The sequence below is a fragment of the Onthophagus taurus genome, chromosome 3 (assembly GCF_036711975.1).
Source record: "Onthophagus taurus isolate NC chromosome 3, IU_Otau_3.0, whole genome shotgun sequence".
Classification (NCBI taxonomy): Eukaryota; Metazoa; Arthropoda; class Insecta; order Coleoptera; family Scarabaeidae; genus Onthophagus; species Onthophagus taurus.
The window spans coordinates 24,834,872-24,858,434 of record NC_091968.1 but is presented as its reverse complement, the minus strand read 5'-3'; the positions used below and the strand labels follow the sequence as shown (position 1 = coordinate 24,858,434).

The window sequence follows — 23,563 nt, the reverse complement described above, 5'->3', positions numbered from 1 at the left end:
ATTTACTATGTAATCGTCTACGTGGTTTGTTGCAGGCTCATTGGTTTGCAAAACTTGTTCATTCGAGCTCGACCACTTTCCTGCACAACACACGATTCGCAGGAAGGTCAGGAGAGAAGTTTTTTTTTTTAATTCACACGACTAGTTGCATTCAAACACAATTTAATTTATAAAGTTTCTAAACGTCATCGAGTGTTAAAGTTTTGTTAATTAAAAAAACTATAAGCATAAGTAAGTAAAACTTTCTTTATACTCAATATTATCATTTCGTGCGATTTAATTGTTAATTAAAAGTGAAACTTTAATTTGTTATTGTTGAATGTAATAAATCCTTGAATGAGGAGCAGATGTAAAGACCCCCAATGAATAATCATAAACTTCTTTATCATCTTGTTGCGTAATTAACACACTCGTGTTATTTTTTTTGTATTTAGGGAACTTCTATTTATAGAAGTGCGAATTTTTTCTCCGTTACATCAGATCAGATTGTCGTGTTAAACTGGAAAAAAATTCTATTTAATTATTAATTTACAATCTTAGATAATACGAGATTGATTCGATTTAGAGGTGTGTGTTTCGATTAAATTAAATCGGAGATTTTGTTAATCTGGTTAAAACGAGAAAAAAATTTCAAGGTTTTGAAAAAATGTTAAAAGACAACATAACCTAAAATGATTCAAGATACTCTGATCAACGACAGAAAAGAAGTTTAAGAAAGAAGAAAGTATACAAATACAACAAGACTCAGTGGAAACTAAGAGTTCGAACTCAAAACCCAACCGAATGTCAATCAATTAATAACCTAAAATCGAAATAACTGTCAGTTATTTTGACGTGACTAATTTTTTTTAGAATATAATATAAAATATTAACAAAAAATCATTTATGATGTTATAAAAAGGAAATAATACTTACATTAGTATAAATTTGAAATTTCCGCGAGATTTATTCCCCTTAATACAAAGAAAAATTAAAACTAACCTAACTTAGAAATGTCTATTAAATTAACTGTCAAATTCTTTAACATGAAGGTAGTCATTAAAGCCAACTGAATTAATTCGGAGAATAAACATAAATTGATTGATAAAAAATGTCAAGGTCATTTAAAATTGCACAGCAACTAAATTTTATTATTAGAAATTTAAATTAAAAGAACTGTTTATTTACCAATTATTTATAGACGAAAATAAATTAATTTGCAAAGAAAATTTGAAAATTAAAATTTTTGACGTTTCAACATAACCTATATCAAAATTGACATCTAGTAAACGTAACCTAACAATTTTTTATGGAAAATTTTAACATTTCACTTGTATTTAATCAACGATCTATATCGATATAAGTTTAAAAACCTTGATAACAATATTTACGATGTACGCGCGCATCGTTCGGTACGGGAATAAAATTTTCTTTCATCATTTACGGAATATTCCAATCGCGCATTATCGCTTACCATCCGGTCCAATTCCCATTATAAAAGGCCAATTGGCCAACGTTTTAATGTGCAAACATGTTGTTGACCCGAACCTGAATTATTAAAATATTATTTATAAACGTTTCATAAATTAATTTATTTTCAATTCATCACATTAATCTTGTTCTTTTAACATCGACTGACGTCAATTCAAATTCGATAAAGAACATTTTTAGTTTCTTAAAATAGTTTGTTATTTTTAGTGAAAAATTAATTTATATCTGGTAAGGATTTAATTTATTTAAAAGACATCTTTTTTTTGATTTTCTGTTATAGATATAAACATGCTTTCAAAGTACCACAAATTATTAAAATCCGCCTCAAGGATTGAAAATGCACTGAAAAACTCGCAAAATCGAAACACTTCAACCAAACAAGTCGTTGAAAGAGAGGCTAAATATGCGGCTCATAACTATCATCCTTTACCTGTGGCGTTAACAAAAGGCCAAGGTAAGTTTTTCTTACGTCATGTTGCATAATATATGAATCAAAATGCGTTTTAAAGAAAAATTCAAAAAATTATTTGTTGTAAAAAAATAACCTAAAAAGAACAGAATTATGGGTAATTAATTGAGAAATCTTTAAAAAATCCTTTTTTGAAAGGTGTCTTTTATGACTCAACAATAAATTCTATGAACAATGAATTAAAAACTTACTTATATCGGAAATATTAGGAAAATGCTTGAAAGAATTCCATAAAAATTCTTAACGATTATAACTGCTGTCAAAAATAAACCAAAAATTCAAATTACCAACTTAAAAAAATAAATTTAATTTCGTATTAAACATCCAAACCAACAAATTTATTTAACCAGTAACATCTAATCTATTATCCTCTTCTTTGCAAAAGCTAATAGCTTTCACCTATCTTACTTCCATCGCTTGGGCGGCCTTCACGGAGGTCGTTTCGACGCTGATTTTCCATTTCTAACGTTTTTTACCAATCTATCATTCGCCAGCCGTGACACATGTTCATTCCAAAATCTTTTCCTCGGTATCTTACTCATTACTCCTCCTTTGGTCTCTTAATGTGTTCCCTATTATCGCTCTCAACACTCTCATCTCGTTTGTACGTGTCATCCTTTCGGTTTCAGCCTTGTTAGAGCTCGAGTTTCCGCTGTATATGTCATCACAGGTCTAACACATGCCTTGTATATCATATATATATATATATGTATGTATGTATGGTGGAGTGCGTAATTTTTACGCGCACACTTAGGCCCTAGTGGGCCCCTTGTGCATTCTCTCTTGGAGGCTTGAGGTGGTATGAGAAGAGATATTAACGAGATATTCTCTCATCATATATACAGGTGTGTCAAATGTCTGGAATATAGCCAACTTCGCCATTTGTGATTTTAAAGAAAAATGTTTCAAATACAAGTTTCTTTATTAATCGTGGCGCATTTTTTTTTGCGATTATTGTTATTTTTTTGTTATTTTAAATGGGATACATATATTTTTTTTGCATACTTTGATAGAGGATAAGTCCCTCTATGCGATGAACATATCAAATCATATGGTTGTATAGAAAAAAATCGAGAAAAAATGCGTTTTTTGAAAGTCTTAAATCAGCTAATTACAATCAAAGTAGGCGCCGAAATAACGCCGTTGACAACTTTAAATGTCAAAAAACTGACAGTTATGTTTTTTATTAAGTACTGGCTGAATAATAATTATCTGTCCTTGAATCACACAAAATCCTACTGTTTGAGGTTCCAAACTTACAACTGCCCTTTTTTATAATAAAGATTGTATCACTGACGGTCGTAATTGTTCCTGCTGTGATATTATAAAGAAGGCGGGCAGAATCACTTATAGTGGATGTCAACTTTAAATGGAATTTTCATATTGACTTGGTAGTTAAGAATATCCACAGACTACTATCTTTATTTTTTGTAGATTGGCTAAAGTTAGCTAAAGGTTTTTTATTTTTATTTTGTTTAGTCGGAGCTTTGCTTTAGTTTCTTAGCTTGGGGTAATGCCGCGGAAACTAAATAACCAATACTATCCGATCCAATACTACGGATCTCATTATTCAGATCAAGCAGGTTTCCCAGTGATACTCTGTTTGCGAAATCAAAAGTTCTAACACTTAAACACCTATATCTTACTGCTATATGTAGATACATTTATAAAAATAACTACTGTTTACCTATTGTGCTGCCAAACCATTTTTACTCCATGAAGTAGCTAACATGTTGCAAAAATCAAATGTTCCTGTGTCTAGGAAGGGTGTAGGATAGGCTAACTTTTCGTTCATAGTTAAGAGAATTGTATCAAATTTTAGGTTAGATTTTCATTTTTACAGTGCTTGAACAAATTATCTCGCCTTTAATATAATATAGTGTTTGCTGGAAGATCAACAAGTGTTTTAACACTTAAATTTTTTTGTACATTTATTTTGTTCTGTATTTTTAAACCAAATAAATTTTTCCAAGCGATGTTTTAGGGCACCCGCTATTCTGGCTGCTTTACTCATCTGATCTTTCAAACTCTCTTTCAAGTTTCCATATGGTGAGATTATTGCCTAAATAGTTAAGTTCGGATACTTATTCTATTATTTTTGTTGTTCAGCTTTAGATTGAATCGTCGGCATCTATGTTGAGTTTCTGGGCCTCTTTGTTAAATACCTGCAGCAGCATTCGTATTATTTTATATTAGCAGTCGTTTCTGTCTTGATTATGGTGGTGTGTTAAGTTTTCTAATCGCTTCTATAATGTTAGGGTGTATACCCTTGCGTTTGAGTTCTTCCTCAAGATCCATTAGCTGTATTCTGTCGAATGTCTTAGTCTATAAAGCACATATACACCGGTTCAATGGCCTTCTCTATTACCTGCCTAACGACAAAAACTGCGTCGACAGTCGAACGATTCTTCCGGAAATCTTGTTGTTCTTCACTTAAAGCGGTATCGTGCAAGAATAAACAGTTTCATAGTTTCATTTTTGAACAGCGGTATTGTGACGCTCTTTTTCCATTCGTTTAGTGTTGTTGCGTCTTTCAGTAGCTTATTGTATAATTAAGCTATTTTGCTAGTTCTTCTCCTCCGTTTTTCAACAATTCATTGGGGATGTTGTTCAGGAACTTGGCCATTTTTGAGATGTTTCATTTCACTCATCACCTCTTCTACTGTCATTTGTATGTCTTTGTCGATGTTTATTGTATCTTCTCGTAGCAGTGTATGTCGGTTTTCAGGTCTATAAAGTAGCTTTTCCACTTATCTGTGGAGATATTATTTATTTATACTATCTCGTTTACTTCGTTTTTTGCTGCTCTGAGCATTTTTCATATGCTCTTTTGTGTTCCATATAGGTCACTTTCCGTTCCTCTGCTGAAGTTATCCCATCTTGACGTATGTTCTTCAGTAATAACCTCAATGCTTCATCTACCGTGTGTTGATCTCCGAAAGGTTATGATCTGACCCTAAGTTTGTTAACATTAGTTTCCTTACATCTACTATTTCTTCGTCGATTTGAAGACTCTATTCGTCATTATGTAGTCTATCGTAGATGTTGTGTCTCTGCTTCTATGGCAGGTGATCTTGTATTGAGGTTTATGTTGGAAGTATGTATTCTTGATTCTCAACTTATTGTAAGTACATAGCCGATGAGCATTTCTTCTCGTTCGTTTATATTTTTTTCATTAAACGCGTTCTTGATTCCTGAAATTATTTCCTTTCCCACTCTATTCTCGTTCGTATCTCTTAAAACAATCATATAGTGGTGCTTGGGTATCTTGTCAACTGTAGTTGCTCGTAGATATCTAAGGCCTTCCAGCATTATATACTTTAACAGTGCATTTTCAAAATTTTGATTGATCAGGATTCGCCGCTCTAGTTTCTTTTGGTTTTCCAGAGTAGATTAGAATATCGGTATTATTTTTGTTGCAACTCATGCCACAGCCGCAGTTCTTTTATTATCATCTTAAATAAATAAATTAATTAAATAAACAAACCGTTTTTTTTTCTACAACGATGCGATAAGGTGCAATGTTTATTTTACGATTTTATCTTTAAATCAATAAATCAAATAATTTCCTTTAGGTGTTTACGTTTGGGATGTTGATGGTAAAAAGTACATCGATTTTTTAAGCGGTTATTCCGCGAATAATTTCGGACATTGCCACCCAAAAATCGTTGAAACCTTAAAAGAACAAGCCGGAATTCTTCATCACACCTCAAGGGCTTTTTATTGCGATATTTTCGGTGAATACGCTGAGTATTTAACTAAATACTTTGGATACGATAAAGTTATTCCTATGAATACAGGTAAATTTTAAAATTAATTAATTAATACTTTCTAATTTAATTCGTCTTGATTTAGGTGTTGAAGCTGATGATACAGCGTGTAAATTATCTAGAAAATGGGGTTATAGAAAGAAGATGATTCCCAAAAATAAAGCAAAAATCATTTTTTGTAGTGATAACTTTTGGGGGCGCTCACTAGCTGCTGTTTCAGCTTCAACGGATCCATTAAGTTTCGAAGATTATGGTCCATTTATGCCGGGATTTTCTTGTATTCCTTATAACGATCTCCAATCTTTAGAACAAGCGATTTCCGATCCAACAGTTTGTGCTTTTATGGTTGAACCGATTCAAGGAGAAGCAGGAATTGTAATTCCCGATGAAGGTTATTTAAAAGGGGTTAGAGATCTTTGCTCGAAATACAACGTTTTATGGATAGCCGATGAGATTCAAACGGGAATGGGAAGAACAGGAAAACTTTTAGCGGTCGATCACGAAAATGTCAAACCGGATATTTTAGTGCTCGGAAAAGCTTTAGGAGGGGGAGTATATCCAGTTTCCGCTTGTTTAGCTAACGACGATGTTATGTCAGTTATTGAACCGGGCACTCACGGTTCAACATTCGGTGGAAATCCCTTAGGTTCAAAAGTTGCAATTGCAGCTTTGGAAGTTCTTAAAGAAGAGGAGTTGGCCGAAAACGCCGAGCGAATGGGGAGAATTTTTAGGGATGGACTTAAAAGTCTAGTTAAAGATAAAGTTATTAGCATGGTTCGAGGAAAAGGATTATTAAACGCCGTTGTTGTTAATAGAAGTAAGTTTAAGAAAAACGTTTCGATTTAATAACAAATTAAATTTATTTTTAGATTATGCAACCGCATGGGATATTTTATTAAAACTAAAAGACTCGGGAATTATCGCTAAACACACCCACGAGGATATTATTCGATTTTCACCACCTCTAGTCATCAATGAAAATGAAATCTGCCAATCGGTGGATATCATTGGAAGAACTATTAAATCTTTCATGAAATAAAAAAATTATAAAACATTTAAAATGTATAAATTAAGTCGTTAATGTCGTATTATATCTAATAAGATCGTTATTAATTAATTAAATATTTTTTAATGTGTCATAAAAATTCTAGTTTAAATATAGGCAACTAATTTTACGTAAATAATTTATTGAAAATTTGCCCCACGTTTGGAATCCAAATGTATTAAAAAACTGTTATTTGTTCAAAAAAAATTATTTTTAATTAAGTTTTTGAGTTATCTTATCTCAGGGTCCTTTATAAAAACTAATAATTTAGCGAGTTCAGGCTCAAAAAGGAAAGTTTATTTTACAGATTTCTATTTTTAAATTCGTTAACTGAGAGAGAGCGTAACGCCAATAAAGATAGATGTCAAATTGAACAAAAAAAAAATAATTTTTACGTTAAGAAACTACTAAAGATCTTCTAAAAATAATAATCGATAGATTTTCAGTTAAAATGAAAGTAACTTCTCATGATTTTATTACAAAAATAATATGATAATTAGTGTTAATCAAAGTAAAATTATAGCATTTTCAACTCGAATTGTAGGTTACTGTAAATTTCTCTATTAGTCACATCTATTCGCCCCTAGATGGCGCTAAGAAATTAGTTAACCTGTAATATTACATTTTCTTTTAATTATATCACTTTTATATACAAACGTTGTCTAAACTATTTTACCAAGTGATTTTTAAACAAATTTCAACATCTCGCAATTTTTTATGACATGGCTCACGACATTCTATTTGTATAATTGACATAAAAAGTAACAGTAAAATTTCCACTTATCTGATTAGGTTATGTTGTACCTCAATTGGATTGCATTGGTTCCTTTTAGGAATGGAAAATGGACAGGAATCTGGAAAGCTTCGATTCGAATAATTATTCTTCAATCGGACTTCTTTGGGTCCTTGGAAATGTTTTTAGGAACACAAGTAGAGAAAAACTTTTTGAATTAGAGAACCAATTTAAGGTTAGGAAACTATTTTTGATATTTATAGGTTAGATTTTTTTATCAAAATTCAACCATACTCTTGCTCTTACTAAATTAGACTGTCTTCGTTCAACTTTTTCCTCTTCTTATATACCCTTTTCCCCCTCCCCAAAGATTTTTCGTCCTTCTATTTTTAACCCTCGCTTCTGATTGGCTGACGGGTTTCGCGCCATTTCTTCCCTTAAAATAATTTCAAATCTTTCTAAATTCCGAAAACGCCATCTAACGGATTTCTATCGAACTACTCAAAATTCCAAAACTTATTTTATTCATATCTCCTTTAATTCTTCACTAATCTGGATGAAACTTCGTATTTGAAGCATACATTTTTCTATTTCAGCCGTCCATTGAAGGTTTTAAGATACTCCAACCACAAATGAAGTTTGTATTTTACAAATTTAAATCCAATTTTCAAAGTCAAAATCGTCCAAAAATCTTTCGGAAAGTAATAAATTCGATGTAGCCGACGCTGATTTTCCCGTTTTGGATGGTTTAGAAAGGATATTAATAGTTTTAAGAAAATTATGAGCAACTAAAAATTAACTGTCAAATGAATTGAGGTTATGTTTCTCTCTCAGGTAAAATAAATTGTCAAAACTTGTCTTGGAAGCTTTATTTATTTAAAAGCAATAATTCCATAACATCTCGGTGATACAACCGGATCAAATAAATGCGTTAAAAACGAATTTTCAACCCCATTTTCTTTTAAATAAAGTAATCGATCCAATAAAATCAAAGATTCAATAGCGGGGGCCATAAATGCTCTTAATAAAGTAAAAAAATACAATTCCTTCTCTCTATTCACAAATAAATTAAAAACCTCCTCGATATCTGCATCGTTTAAAAAGCTATGATCTAATTCTAATCGTTTAAATGACTCTTTAACGTAATCCCCAAACGAATTAAAATCACGTTTTGATCTGCCAACATTCCTATCGGTTAAATCGGGGAAAAATCGATCAAAAATCACTTCTAAAATAGCTCGGTAAAAAATTGTATTGCTTGGGGGTAATTTTTTTGATAAGATTCGATCGATTGATTGTGCAGATAACATTCTAGCTGGTCTTCCTAGTTTAAAATCGACGGATTTTAGATAATCACTCATCGGGAAACCGATTAATTTAGAATCGGACTCAAATTGTTCTTCTAGAAAATGATAGCAACAACTTACATTACAAATTGTTTTAACATTTAAATTTTTAACAAATATGTTTAAAGAAGAAACAGCTAAATGCCCACAAGTATGCAAACCGATTAATGAAATTCCTTCGGGTTTAGCATCAAAAACAGTTTCGATTAATTCATTTAAATTTGTATTTTCATCCACAAATTGAGTAATTTGTTTATAAAGGTCTGAATTTTCATTCGTTTTACGTTCCCTTGGTGTTAAAACAGTTCGTTTTTGATTTTTTACGATTCCATCCCAATTTTTACTTAATTTTTCAGCTCGTTTTTTGGCCCCGTTTGTGTTTGTCTCCGACGAATCAATTCCTAAAATTGGAGTTTTGTAATGAAACGCTAATAATGAGCTTAAATAACCTTTTCCATCACCTAAATCGATGATATGGGAAGTATTTCCGATTAATTTTAATTTAAAAGCGACTGAACTCAAAATTGTGACTTCATGTGATTTTTTATTTTTCATAAATACATCGAGTTTTAAATCGTTTTGAGGTGTTTTATCAAATTTATTATGAAAATCGTTTATGTTGATACAAATATTGCCGTTGTATAAAAGGAATTGTTTGCAATTTTGGGTGAATTTAAATAAATTTGGGGCTAAATCATGGTTTGTTATGGCATCGTAAAAATCGAATTCGTTTTGATTAAATTCTAATTTTAATTCGTTTGGGGTGCAATTTTCATAAAGGTTTTTATTGAAATAATTAACCATATGACAACTAATTAGAGGATAATATTCTTTTAAATAAACTAAAATCTTATCAATTTGAAGTTTAATTTCTTGCATTTTTTAAAATGATAAATTATCTAATTCGGGATAAAACGCGTCCACTTTTAATAAAGCACACGTCTTTTTAAACAAACTTCTAATATTATCTAATTCACTCAGAATATCAACGTCTTTGTTATTACAGTTTGGGAATTTATTTACTTCATCCACAAGTTTTTTGAGTGATTTTAACACCTTCTCTGATAATTTTTCGGACGATTTTAGATAACTTTCGGCAACAGATAAGTAATAACCAAGCTCTGCACCAACCTCAGCGCCTCGATGGTATCCTAAATGATAACCTTCAACATTCTCTTCGTTTTTACCTTTTTCTAATCCTTCCGAATAACCCTCTTCAATCAATTTGTCTTCACTAAACACTATATTATCGAATACTTCGTTTATATCAGCATCATTTTCATTTATATCTAGTTATTAAAGTTAAAAATTAGAATTAATTACATTTTTATGAATAAACTAACCTGTCATTTTAATTTATAGGTTATGTAACGTCTGAAATAGGGGTTGCCTATCTTAAAATATTTAAATAACATTTTGTTATAAGAATAACATAGTTTATAAACAAAGTATATTTATGCCTCTTAAGACGTACATGTTACTATTTACATTTATAAATCATATCGCAACTAATATTTGCTTTTTATAACGATTAAAAATTAATTAATAAAGAGTTAACATTCCCTTTGTTTCTACCTTTTTCTAATCCTTCCAAATAACCCTCATCAATCAATTTGTCTTCACTAAACACTATGTCATCGAAAACTTCGTTTATATCAGCATCATTTATATTTAGTTATTAAAGTTAAAATTAGAATTACATTTTAATAAATAAACTAACCTGTCATATTAATTTATAGGTTATGTAGCGTCTGAAATTGGGGTTGCCTATCTTAATATGTTTAAATAACATTTTGTTGTAAAATAAGAATAAATTTCTATAAACAAAGTATATTTATGCTTCTTAAACAGTACAAGTTACTATTTACATTTATGAATCGTATCGTAACTAATATTTGCTTTTTATAAGAATGAAAATTAATTAATAAAGAGTTAACATTCTCTTCTTTTCTACCTTTTTCTAATCCTTCCGAATAACCCTCTACAATCAATTTGTCTTCACCAAACACTATGTTATCGAATACTTCGTTTAAATCAGCATAATTTTCATTTATATTTAGTTTTTAAAGTTAAAGCTGTCATTTTAATTTATAGGTTATATAACGTCTGAAATTTGGGTTGCCTATCTTAAAATGTTTAAATAACATTTTGTTGTAAAAAAAGAATAAATTTCTATAAACAAAGTATATTTATGCCTCTTAAAAAGTACAAGTTACTATTTACATTTATAAATCGTATCGTAACTAATATTTGCTTTTTATTACAATCAAAATTAATTAATAAAGAGTTAAGTAATAAATAACACAATGTTAATAATAAGAAATATCCTAAAATCATATATACAACAATATAAAACTCTTTAATAAGTCTAAAAAAGGATTTTACATTAGGAACAAAGTCCAAAAATAAATGATACTCTTCTAAGTAGATCAATTTCAAATGAAAATCTAAAATAAAATTCAACATTCCTCATCTACCCACTTTTGAAGCCGCTACAGCTGCCACTAAAGCTGCTCCTCTTCCACTTCCATCTTCAGATAACATCAAATCAAACTGAATTAAAAACGTTTGGTTAAAAATTTGCAAAAAATTCTTTTAATTTTAATACCTTAATTCCGGGATTAGTTAATTCACCAATTCCTTTCATCATTAATCCGTGGAAATGCGGGTGAAACCTATAAACACTTCCATCGACCCCAATTGTGACATGCTGCTCACCCATTCGATTTAATAAAGCAGCTAGCGTGGCAGAAACTAAAGAGGCGGCCCTTCTTGAGACCACCTCACAAACGAATCTTACGTTCACCATATCTTGTTCGGAAGCGTGACCCAATCCCATTTCTAACATGATCTGTTTTTGCTTTGTAAAAACCCCCGTTGGATCACTTTCGATTTCCGACACATATTTTGTATAGAATCGTTCCCGCTTTTCTAATTCAGGGGATGATTTTCCGCCAAATAACAAACCCTCCTTCGATAATTTAACGAGCACTAAACGAACCAATTCCCCCATATACATACCAGAAATCATTTTCTCAAATCTAACCAAAAAAAAATAATTTTAAATTATTTTTATGCATTGTTGGTTGCCTAATTTGTTTTAATTATTTTTTACTTACTTTTGTTTGCCTGGATTAATTGAATTTTGGTCAATTTCTTTGTCGAATTCGGTGAAAATAAAATCGAGACCCCCATCATCGCCGAAAGCACCCCATTCCGTGTTAATTAAAACTTCATCAGAGCCGGTACTGGGTTCGTCAAAAAATTCAGCATTTTTTTGCTTCTCCACATAACAAGCATTTGTACCAGTTCCTAAACAGCAATATTCAATTAATTTCCTTTTAAAACAGATTAAGAGAGGAAGATTTGGAAAATTAGGTTGATAATGAAAGGAAAATCGTTTTCGGGATCATTTTATTTACCGATAATCAACCCAATTTTGCAATTAGGATTCTTCCAAGCGCAGGACATCAAAGTTCCGGTTGTGTCGTTTAAAACGGCTGTGATTTTAAGTTTGATGTCCTGAAAGCAAAGAACAAACTAAGAAACACAAATAAACGAAAATTTAACTACTTTTAATGTGAAAAAAAATGTTTTTTACATTTTCCTCTCACCAATAATTAATCCAACTTTACAAAATCGCGATCTCCACGCGCAAGCAACCAAAGTACCCGTCGAATCATTCAAAATAGCCATAATACGACTTTTTAACTAAATCCAAAATAAATTAAATTTAAAATTTTTTGAAGTTAGGCAACCCAATTAATCCATTAAAAAATTTTGATTAATATCTTTTTGATTATTATCTTACCCCTCGTTTATCAACGGCTGTCTTTAAAAACTCAACAACGTCATTTCCTTCAACACCGGTGCATTTAAACCCTTTCGTCCATCGACTTAAAATCCCTTTACTTAATCCAACTTGTTGTAATGGAAAACTAAATGTAAATCCTAAAGGTAAAGGTTCTGGGCCAATTTTAACTTCCGCCATAAACGTTGCCATACACTCGGCGATGTGATCGAAAAGTTGTGTTCCAGTACCGGTCATAATATTTTTTGGAATGGCAAAGATCTTGGAGCGCATTTCGAAATGTTTCTCACTCAATTCGATTAATAAAACGCGAAAATTCGTTCCTCCCAAATCCAAAGCAAGGAACTTTCCTTTTTCTAAACCAAAATAAAAATTTTTAATAATCGGAAATGGAAAAATTAAATATTAAGTACCTTGTCCCGTTGGTAAATGTTGAACGTAAGTAACAAAACATTTAACCGGCGAAGAAGCGTGTGTGGCCTTTTTTAATCCAGCTTCAACATCGTTATTGAATTTTAACATTATTTGGCGACAATCATCCGTGGAAAGAATTAGTTTTTTACATCTATCTCGAATCTAAAAATAATAAAAAATAAATTTACTAACAAAAGTAATAAATTATTAAGAAAGGAAATGGAAATAAATGATAAATACTTAAAAATATTTCTATTTTTTTAAGATTTTAAGATTATGTCTATCAATAAAACTGATTATAACGCGATAATATCAAATTCCAATGAAACAATTTGCTGGAAAAGATTAATAAATTTAATAACAATAAATAACAAATTCTGGTAAAATTTCTTTAAATGTTTTCTTTTGAATAGTATGTGAAGATTACTGACTATCTAATGGCAGGACTTTAAACTTTAAAGTACCGATAATTTGACAGTTTATGTCAATTTGACATTTAAATGTCATTTTGATTAAAGTAAGGTTTTTAGCATTTTTTTGAGCATTATAGTGATAATGATTTAAAAATATACATTCTGGACTTTATATAGATAAAGTTCAAGGTTTCAAAAACATTTTTTATCTAAAAGGGATTTTTTTAGGTTATCTAAAATATCGCATATTTTAATGTATTAATTTATTACAAATTAATAACCGGTAATTTCGCTTCAAGGTCGCAAATAGGAAAGTAAAATATCATTTTAATTTCTTTATAATCACAAATTTAAATTTCCCGCTACAAATCTTGAATTCCAATAATTTAATTCCACATTCCCCCGCAGGGTGACCTTTAACTGACACTATTTGAAAGTAATTTACGCGTAGACTTGTTATTTTTTTTTGTATAATCAAAATCAACAACTTAACTCATTCTTTGAACCAAACACATTCAAAACCCGTTTTAAAATAAAACCCTACGAAATAATAACCCGTTTTTAATCTTAACGCACACATACACACACCCTTATTTTCAACCAATCAGAAAAAAGAATTCTTAATGTCAAAAGAAAATACACGGCATACCTGATAATGAGGTTGAGGTAATTTAGTTTTTAGGCCCATTTTTAATTAAAATGCACTACAATCACAATAATATCGAAAAAAAGGAAAAATTTGTATCACGTGGTTAACCTTAACGGTTTCGAAACGCCTTCGTAAACTGAATGAAAGTTTACGTGCTGTATTTGAGTATTTACGTTGACGAGAAGATGCCGCGCAAGCGTTGACCAAGCCTCCTGGACCTTGCCTTTTCATTGGTTAAAGATGGAGAGGTGTGTGTCATACATCCGGAAAGAGATCGAAGATATAAGAATTCAATGAAATAGAAAGAGAGGAAGGAGTTGTTGAAATCAAAAAAAAATAGTTTGAATATATCAAAATAAGAATTTGATCATGTAAATGTCATTGTTGTTTGAGGTTATGTTGTTATTATTTAATTTAGTGATTGGTGTTTGTGGTGTAATTTGTTGTAATATTTAAATTATGTAAGATTTAATAGAGTTGTAAGTTGGGGAAATGTTGCCTAATCGGAGTGAAAGAGAAATTTATAATATATACAGGTAAGTTTTCAATTCTTTAATATATTTTGAGGTTAATTTTTTTAATTAAATTATTTAAGTAGATAATTAACTATGGTTTTAAAACAATTATTATGAACGTTATCTTTATTAAATTTAGCCTAAAAAAACTTTTTAATCTATCCGCAAAAAAGCCATGAAGTTCTTTATCTTTAAAGCGATTTTATTTAACGTCTACAAGGTTTAGAAATATGCGATAAAACAATTACGTCATTAACCAAGGGGACTTTGAAATTAATAAATAGGTTAAGATTATTTATAATTTAAAAAATTTAAAAAAAAAAACGATAAAATAAATTCTTTGCCTTTTTGAATAAATTCGCAAAGTAATGCGCAGTACATTTATCAAAGTAATGAATAACAAAGAGAAGTCAGCATATTTTCCAATGAACAAGCTGGTAGAACTTCCACAAATTACAAATCCAGTAAATTCCAGGAAATTAATCATAAATATACAAACAACAAATGACGGGAGATTTGATTACGTGGATTAAACTTGTTTGTAAAGGAAATTGATAAACGGATTAAATTAAAAACTTATATCGCTTTATGATATCACAACAAAAAATTAAATAAATAAAATTAAAGGTTATGTTGCTAAATTGACGGATCGAAATTGACACTTTTTGGTTGCTAATTTCACTTTGTACTTTAAGGGATGCGCAAAAAATGTCATTTTCAATTAATTCGATTTTAAATCGACGAAAAATATTTAAAACGAGATGAAATAATAAGAAAATTGGAAAAAAATTATTGTTTTTGATAAAAAAGGTTAAGTAAAGTAATCTCGCAGTACAAAAAGAAATGTCAAAATAAAACGTCATTTATAATTCATTTTTGGTTTAAAAATGACGAAAACTATTGAAAATTGAATGAATTTATAGCGAAAATCATTATGTTGATAAGAAAATTAGATAATGGCGTTAAGCCACATAGAAAAATAAGAATTTTCGATACAAAAACTCCGAGGTGAGAAATAAACATAACCTCACTTTTACGTTGAATAAATAAATCGTTATGCCGTTTTTTTGAATGCTAATTTGACCTCACAGTACAAAAAGAAATGTCAAAATAAAACGGGGTTAAAACGTCATTTATAATTTATTTTTGGTTTAAAAATCGACGAAAAATGTTGAAATTTGAATGAAATTATAAAGAAAATCATTCTGTTGATGGGAAATTCTAAAAATGAAAAAAAAATAAGAATTTTTGGTAAAAAAAAACTCCGAGGTAAGAAATAAACACAACCTCACTTTAAATTGACATTTAATGATTTAATCTAATTTTAGATTTATTTTAGGGAAAAAACGTATTTAATGGAACTAATTATATTGATAATGATTTGATAAATATTAACTACATTAAAAATTTTTAAAAATGATGCGATTAAAATGGTGAAAATAATACGTACAGCCTCTTGGGGGATTAATAAGCTCTCTTTTTCTTGTTTTATCGTAGACGGGTTATTTTGTGTGTTTGAAACAACAGTTTGAGAAGGTTTTTCTTTACTTCTGCATGAATTTCCCATTGTTTTCAAAGAGTTTAACGTTATTTGAACACCACACTCAATTTCGAATCAATACTGAAAGTTTTATCTTAAATTGCCAATATATTTTGAAAAGATTTTTTTGGTTATCTTTTGGTTATCTTTTGAACCATTTCCTTCGATTAGGTTTTTTATTTTGGCGCAAAAAATGGTCAATTTTATCGGATAAATAATAAAGTCGGGGTAACATAAAACAGGTTGTATAAAATTAATGATGTAGGATTAGAGTTCGATTAATTAATTGTTATTGTTCAATTTAAATATGAAAGGGGAAGATTTGTATGTATGATATGAATGATAATGTCAAGTATTTTTAGGTGTCTCATGCAAAATAAGATAAAAATCGATAAAACTTGTCGGCGTTTAAAAATATTTGGGATTTGTTTTATCTGATAAGAAAGTCTGACTTTATTCACACCCCTTCAAAAATAAAATTGATTATTATTAATTATTTTATAATTAAAATATTAAATATTTCTTTATCTAACTCATTTTAGTCATTTTAATCATCGAAAGTTGACTAGTAATGTGAAGAACCTCGTGTCATTGAGTGACATTGAGAGAAAAACATTTTTTTCCTACTACTTTTTTTGCTTTACTATATTTTATTTACTTTTTTATCGCATTATCGTCATTTTATCGTTGTGGAGGTGTGATTTCCAATAAAAATTAAGCACAAAGAATGTGGGTGTGTAAACAAGTGTAACAATAACGCGTAATTTATAATGTTAAGGACATTTTTTTATTTAATCCTTTTCTAATTTAAGTAACGTTCATGAACTTGAATTTAAATTCTCAACACAATCAATGTGAATCAGGTCAAGTATCAGCTGGTTGTGCTCCAGATATTTCCCAACCCAATCAATAATTAATTTTTTTTATGTGGATAACAAATTTCTTCAATAAATGTTGTTCTACATAAAATTTTTTATTTTAAATTATTTTAATGTTGTAATTGTGATACCGATTATGACATATTTATCAAAAATAAGAAACCGACGTGATTAGTACATGATGTCCGCATGATTAGAATGTGATGATTAGAGTTAAAAAGATTCGAAATAACGCTGACCTCTGAAGCGAATAGAAATTTTATGATTTCAATGAAGATTTATTTTCATTTTTGATTATTTCTATTTTGTAACTAGATTTATGTTGGCTGTACCTATTAGTATTGTTATCCGGGGATTATTTACCTTAGTAAATTTAACTGAAATAACGTTAATCCGTAATCTTACTCAATATTCCTGATAGGTCATTCAACCCTGGTAAAATATAACTTTACTTAAACCTTCTATTTTCTTTTTGTTTATGGAATAAACAAGAAAGAGGAAAGAGCCAAGATAGTAAGTAATCAATAATTGGACCGCGTTATACATTACTTGACTAAGCGTTTTGAGATTTTCATGCTGTCTGGTGGGTAAAGGTGTAACTTATCTTAGAAAAAATGCAGAATATCGAAAGACTTAAAATACTATTTGTTTTAAAGGATAAAGCTAAGCGCCAATCACGTTATACGATTTCAAGTCCGATTTGCATCATACGTCTAAGAACCGACTTAGATACACCAAGAAATTCTACAATAGAAAAAATTGATGAACCTACAATTTCGGACATTTTATTTTATATAGAATTACAAATAGATTAACATCTCTCATATACAAACGACAGCAGTAGATAGCGCTAGTTACCATAAGATATCACTATGTTGCATATTTCTATTGCACTAAAACTAGAACTAACACTAGACCTAGAACTAGAAATATTCGGGTTTAGCCGTGCGTCTGAAGACGGTTTAGTCGTGAAAAATACTTTCAGTTGTCAATGTCAATTTTAATTTTATTATTATATTCGTAATCTTCATAAAATAACCTTTAAAGTGAGTCCAAACTTGACGCATTTATCTCAAAAAACCAAAAAGTTCGAATTTTTAATTTTGACATATTTGTCAACTTCATAAAAAATCCTTTAAAATGAGTCCAAACTCGACATATTTAACTTTGATATTAATGGAGATACAATCACTTCCGGTTTGAAACGTCAACGTCAATTTTGACATATTTGTCATGTTCATTAAAAAACCTTTAAAATGAGTCCAAACATGACGTAATTATCTCAAAAAACATAAAAGTTAGAATAAAAAACATTAAACCCGAAGTTAGCAACAATGAAGATAGCAATTTAATTTTTAAATATTACCAACCTTAATTTTTTATTTTTTTTTATTATATTTTTGTTTTTGTGACAAATATTAAGACATTTTATAAAAATTAAGAATATGTCAAAATGACATTGACATTTCAAACCGGAAGTTGCTTATATCTCGAGTAATATTGGAATTAAACGTATCATGTTTGGACTCATTTTAAAGGATTTTTCACGACGATTACAAATATGTCAAAGTTGACGTTGACATTCTTAACCGGAAGTTGACCATAACTTCATTAATATTGAAGATAAATATGTCGTGTTTGTACTCATTTTCAAGGATTTTTAATGAAGATTACAAATATGTCAAAATTGAGGTTGACATTTTAAACCTGAAGTTAGTTATTATATAATAGACAAATAGACAACTTCATGGTGTTCTTTCATTATGTATCCTTTATTAAAAAAAACCTTTAAAATGAATCCAAACAAGCCGTTTTATCTCTAAAAACAAAAAAATTAGAATAAAAAACATTAAACCCGAAGTTAGCAACAATGAAGATAGCAATTTAATTTTTAAATATTAATACCAACCTTAATTTTTGATTTTTTTTTTCGAGTCATTAGAATTAAACGTATCATGTTTCGACTCATTTTAGAGGATTTTTCACGGCGATTACAAATATGTCAAAATTGAGGTTGACATTCTTAACCGGAAGTTGACCATAACTTCATTAATATTGAAGATAAATATGTCGTGTTTGTACTCATTTTAAAGGATTTTTAATGAAGATTACAAATATGTCAAAATTGAGGTTGACCTTTTAAACTTGTAACACTTTAAGTAAAGCTAAGGTTTGTTCCAGCTTCATCGTTCGATTCTCGGCCATATTTCTAAGGCCGTATTAAGGCTTAAACGATGCTTTATTTCGAAATTCTAAGTTCGGTGCTACACATTAAGTATTGATTATATAGTAAGTAATAAGTAAAGATTACCGTCAAAACAACTACAGACTTATTACTTCAGGGATATACCAAAATCTAGGCAGCAACATTAAATGGGTATTCTTTTTAAAGCGATCTCTTTATTACACAGCTTTTCAAAGTGAATTTACAAGAATCGAATTAATCAAGAGTTATATGGTTTGAGTTATATGGTTTTTTGAAGAGCTAAAGATTGTTAAAATATATTCCTATAAATACCTTCATTACCCAACTCACGTGGAAAATTTATAACTTGAATTTAAAGGATATCAGGAGATAAAAACGTTTTTTGATTAAATCGGAAAAATTTAAATAGGAAATAAATTCCTAAACACGTGTAGCACTGAACTTAGAATTTTGAAATAAAGCATCGGCCTTTATTTACTTAACATTGTAACACTTTGTCCTTAATTTCATTTTACAACTTTTTAAACTTTAATTTTGTAAATTAGTAACTAATAATCTGATTTCGACTTTGATATGTGATCTTTTTTAACAAAACAAAAAGAAATATTAGGAAACTTTTTTGTAAAATGGATAAGATGAGAGATGTTAATCTATTTGTAGAGTCTCTGAAGATGGCGAAGGGCCGAAATTGGTTACTACTATGGTCTATTCTGAGAAGTCTTCTATTTTTAGACAGATGAAAACGAAAATCCCGTTTTTCTCAATATCAAGTGATTCATAACGCGATCCAATTGGTCAAATAAAATTGTTCTATGTAGTATTTCAAGGTTGTTAACTTGAAATAATTTGACGTTTGTGTAGTTATAGATAATTTGGTACAAAATCAATAAGAAATCATTTAAAAGTATAATGAGAGGTATTAATTTGATATATTTGAAAAATTTTGAGGTTATGTTTATGACACACGTCAATTCGCGTCTATATTGAATAACTTGATGTTAGCAACAAAGCATTTAACCAACTTCAGAGTATTTCCAAATAGAATTTATTTATTATAATTCATTTCATTTTGAGTTTTTATATCATTGTTGTATATGAAGCAATTATTATAATAAACCACAAATTTCGTATCTTCACATTAACTTGTTAATCTACAAAGATTTAGAAGAAATCGAAATTTGACGTTTTCTTCTGTCAAATCGGCAAGATAACCTAAAATTTTAATTTGTCACTTCAAATTAATTTTTTTATTAAAAATTGATATAATTATTAAAAAAATACGTTTTAAACAGTCTCAAATGATATTGAATCACGCTATTTTTTGTAAGTTTATAAAAGATAACAACAGGATGTGGGAAAAAAATAGATACAAAAAAAACCATTAAAAAGTGTACAAAAATTATTAAAAAAACATTCCGTGTTGTGTAACAACGCGACAGAAACCTCGTTTTATGTGACGATTAGAAATAAAAGTTCTAGATTACGTAATTGTTGTTATATACGCGTTTTAGAAAACGTGCCCCGATTTTAAAACAATTTTTGAGTTGCTGTATATAACTTGATGAATCCTTTGTGAGTTTATCGGGTTGTATTTCAATTAAATCATCTTGGAAATTCCCAGTTGAACGTTTCAAATTTAAAATTAAAATTTCTCAATATTCATCATAATTTTTTTTAATGATTTAATTGAAATCAATTAGAAAGAATAAATGCTCGTTTTAAAGCGGAATTATTTTAAAAATAATTTTTTTGTGGGAAAATTTTGGATATAATTTGAAATAAATTAAAATAAATTTAAACAAAATGTTGTATAGCGATGGAATATTAACAAATTGTACCAGGAGAACAGAATCATTGAGGAGATAGTAATTTGTGCAACGCGAACGGATGCGGGACTTTCGTTGTGATACCGTTCGTTTTGTTGCAAACTCAAAAAAAAAAATCCCCCCATTGGGTCCTTGGTATAACGGTCCAATAACGGTGCGGAACTCGAGGCGATTTAAACACTTTGAATGAAGAAGTGAGAAGTGAAAGTTTTTTTTTTGGCGCGAAAAAATTTTTAATATAAAACATTAAATTCTTACTTGATTTTTTGTACCACAGTCGCTGTCTCTTCCGGTGGTTGTAACCGTAATATCACGACTCCCCAATTTTTTAGCGACTTTTCCTCCATAATTACGGCTTATCAATTGACAGAAACTACCGATGGATTTATAACCGACGTTGCACCGCATCACAAAATTTCAAATTTAGACGAACCTCTCGAAATTAATCGAATCGAAAATTACACGAAAACCGAAAAGATATTTTTCATCACGGCAGATTTTTAAATTGACATTTTCAAAGGTTTTTGACAACTGATTAAAATAAAAAAAAATAAGAATGAATTTTTAATTTATTGAAGTACATACGTATAAATAAATTAAAAGAGGTGTATTTAGAGGGGATTAAAGGGTAAGAATAAAATGTAAGAGATTATTAATTCATTTTATTTATTTAAATAAATTATTTCATTGACATTTAATTTGACGTTTAAATGTCAATTTTATTCTATGCACTCACAGACGACTTAGACATAGGCACCAAGGACAGATTTTTCGATATGCTTTTTGAGGAAATAAATAAAACAAGAAATGGACGAGAAATAATAAATAAAGATCTAAACGTTAAGTTCCAAAATAGTCAGGTGATAGGACGATACGGAGAGAATGAAGTAAACGATAATGGAACCAAATGGATAGAATTCAAATACTAAATCGATACTTTGACCACAAGGATATACCACATAAGTATACCTGCATGAAAAGAACCAAAGATTTAAAATCTATAATAGATCTTATGGCTATTATACAGGGTGTCTCACGTAACTGGTCCATCAAAACTTTTTTAGGTTCCAGTACAGTTTTGAAATTTTGATAGTATGAGTTGTTCAGTCGGAACTTTCGATCTAAAATATTTTCAAGATGGCTGCAACTTCCGGTCTACCGGAAGTAGACTATAACTTCGTTATTTTAAATGGAATGCTATAGTTTTTATTGCACCTTTTAATTGTACGTAAAAAAATATGTTGACTTTCATAAAAGTTATTGGTACCTAGCGTTTTTCGTTTTCGAATTATTTAGATTTTAAGGTTTCTTTGGCAAATTTCACCATGCTCCACGTTCATTCAAAAAAGCTCTAAGTTGGCACGATTACTCTTCAGATGCTCTCAAATAGATTGTCATATATTGTATCAGAATATCTTATACAGGTGGTCAAAAATTGAATTACCGTTTCTCCATATTCAATGGGGAGAAAGTCGAAAATTTTAAATGGAACGCCCCATATTTTATTAGCCTACACGAAAGGGAATTTAATTCTCTACAATTTATCTATAAACATACCTATACCAATTTATTGTAGTTTCTCTCATATTCGTAAATTTATCAAAACATGCAGGAAATGCAGGAACGATTTGTATTTTTATTAGCAGGCCATGACACTTTTTGTTTAACAACAGTTTTTTGTTTAATTTATTTACGATTGATAATCTTTTAGTTTACTAGCTTTTACTTACCAAAAATAACAAACAGAAGATCAAATAAATAAAACATATAATAATAATATATAATAGAATATTTTAAGAGAAATAGAATATTTACTTTAACAAATATTTGCAATTTGGAAAGCGTTTTTGTGTTAGACGGTTACTATGCATAAACTCCTGCAAAAACAGGACGACGTTCAGAAAAGTTTTGCTTCACCTTAACCATCTGAAATCTGTCAGATAAACGCTCACTAAATTAGGTTTCCAAGATATCGTGAAACTCTCTATAATTTGCTGCTGGAGGTCTGTGCACGGTACCGATATGAAAAACCTCCGAACCCACCTTAAATTCAATCCACAATTGTTCAATTCCATTGCCATTTGAAGTAACCTCATACTTAAATGCATCTTTTATAAACATTCCTACACCACCACCCCTCCCCACTCTATCAAAGCACTCAAAGTGGAAACCATCCATTATTATATTATCACTTAACTCCGTCATTCAGGTTTCACTAATTGAAAGAATATACAATTTATTACTATTTATCAACTGCGCCAAGTCATCAATAGGTTTAGAATGAAGAGATTGCACATTTAGGTGACTACTCTCTAGATATTATACTCGTAATCTTGACAAAATAACCTTTAAAGTGAGTCCAAACTTGACGCATTTATCTCATAAAACCAAAAAGTTCGAACTTTCAATTTTTAATTTTGACATATTAGTCAAGTTTATAAAAAATCCTTTAAAATGAGTCCAAACTCGACATATTTA

The 23,563-nt window shown here is 29.7% G+C and overlaps 4 protein-coding genes across 9 annotated transcripts; 1 reads left to right on the top strand and 3 right to left on the bottom strand.

The window, feature by feature from the left end:
* The first annotated feature begins 40 nt into the window (after window positions 1-40).
* On the top strand, window positions 41-8,344 carry LOC111421970 (ornithine aminotransferase, mitochondrial-like). Of its 3 annotated transcripts, none has more exons than XR_011640147.1 (6): window positions 41-231; window positions 1,751-1,924; window positions 5,515-5,739; window positions 5,795-6,526; window positions 6,579-7,722; window positions 8,084-8,344. XR_011640147.1 is itself a non-coding variant. In XM_071195480.1 (5 exons), exons 2-5 carry the CDS (start codon window positions 1,759-1,761, stop codon window positions 6,746-6,748), a joined length of 1,293 nt encoding a protein of 430 aa, XP_071051581.1. In that variant the 5' UTR covers window positions 41-231; window positions 1,751-1,758; the 3' UTR covers window positions 6,749-8,344. The 3 variants fall into 3 exon arrangements, 1 of the variants encoding a protein (XP_071051581.1); XR_011640148.1 differs by lacking the exon at window positions 41-231 and adding an exon at window positions 1,318-1,698; XM_071195480.1 differs by having other exon boundaries at window positions 6,579-8,344.
* LOC111423228 (probable methyltransferase-like protein 25) lies at window positions 8,342-9,712 on the bottom strand. Its single transcript, XM_023056469.2, has one exon. The coding sequence runs from the start codon at window positions 9,710-9,712 to the stop codon at window positions 8,360-8,362; it is 1,353 nt and encodes a 450-aa protein (XP_022912237.1). The 3' UTR covers window positions 8,342-8,359.
* A 3-nt stretch (window positions 9,713-9,715) lies between these two features.
* On the bottom strand, window positions 9,716-10,563 carry LOC111423229 (protein LTO1 homolog). Its single transcript, XM_071195482.1, has 2 exons — window positions 10,177-10,563; window positions 9,716-10,122 (listed from the first exon to the last, which is right to left on the bottom strand). The coding sequence occupies exons 1-2, from the start codon at window positions 10,181-10,183 to the stop codon at window positions 9,716-9,718; spliced, it is 414 nt and encodes a 137-aa protein (XP_071051583.1). The 5' UTR covers window positions 10,184-10,563.
* Window positions 10,564-11,173: 610 nt separating this feature from the next.
* On the bottom strand, window positions 11,174-21,610 carry LOC111413193 (hexokinase type 2-like). 4 transcript variants are annotated; one of them, XM_023044083.2, is made up of 7 exons: window positions 21,344-21,610; window positions 13,058-13,220; window positions 12,645-13,000; window positions 12,448-12,544; window positions 11,953-12,145; window positions 11,442-11,874; window positions 11,174-11,386 (listed from the first exon to the last, which is right to left on the bottom strand). In XM_023044083.2, the coding sequence occupies exons 1-7, from the start codon at window positions 21,491-21,493 to the stop codon at window positions 11,303-11,305; spliced, it is 1,476 nt and encodes a 491-aa protein (XP_022899851.2). In that variant the 5' UTR covers window positions 21,494-21,610; the 3' UTR covers window positions 11,174-11,302. The 4 variants fall into 4 exon arrangements, with proteins under 4 accessions (XP_022899851.2, XP_022899850.2, XP_071051576.1 ...); XM_023044082.2 differs by lacking the exon at window positions 12,448-12,544 and adding an exon at window positions 12,256-12,355 and having other exon boundaries at window positions 21,344-21,609; XM_071195475.1 differs by lacking the exons at window positions 12,448-12,544; window positions 21,344-21,610 and adding exons at window positions 12,256-12,355; window positions 16,086-16,217.
* Window positions 21,611-23,563: the final 1,953 nt, after the last annotated feature.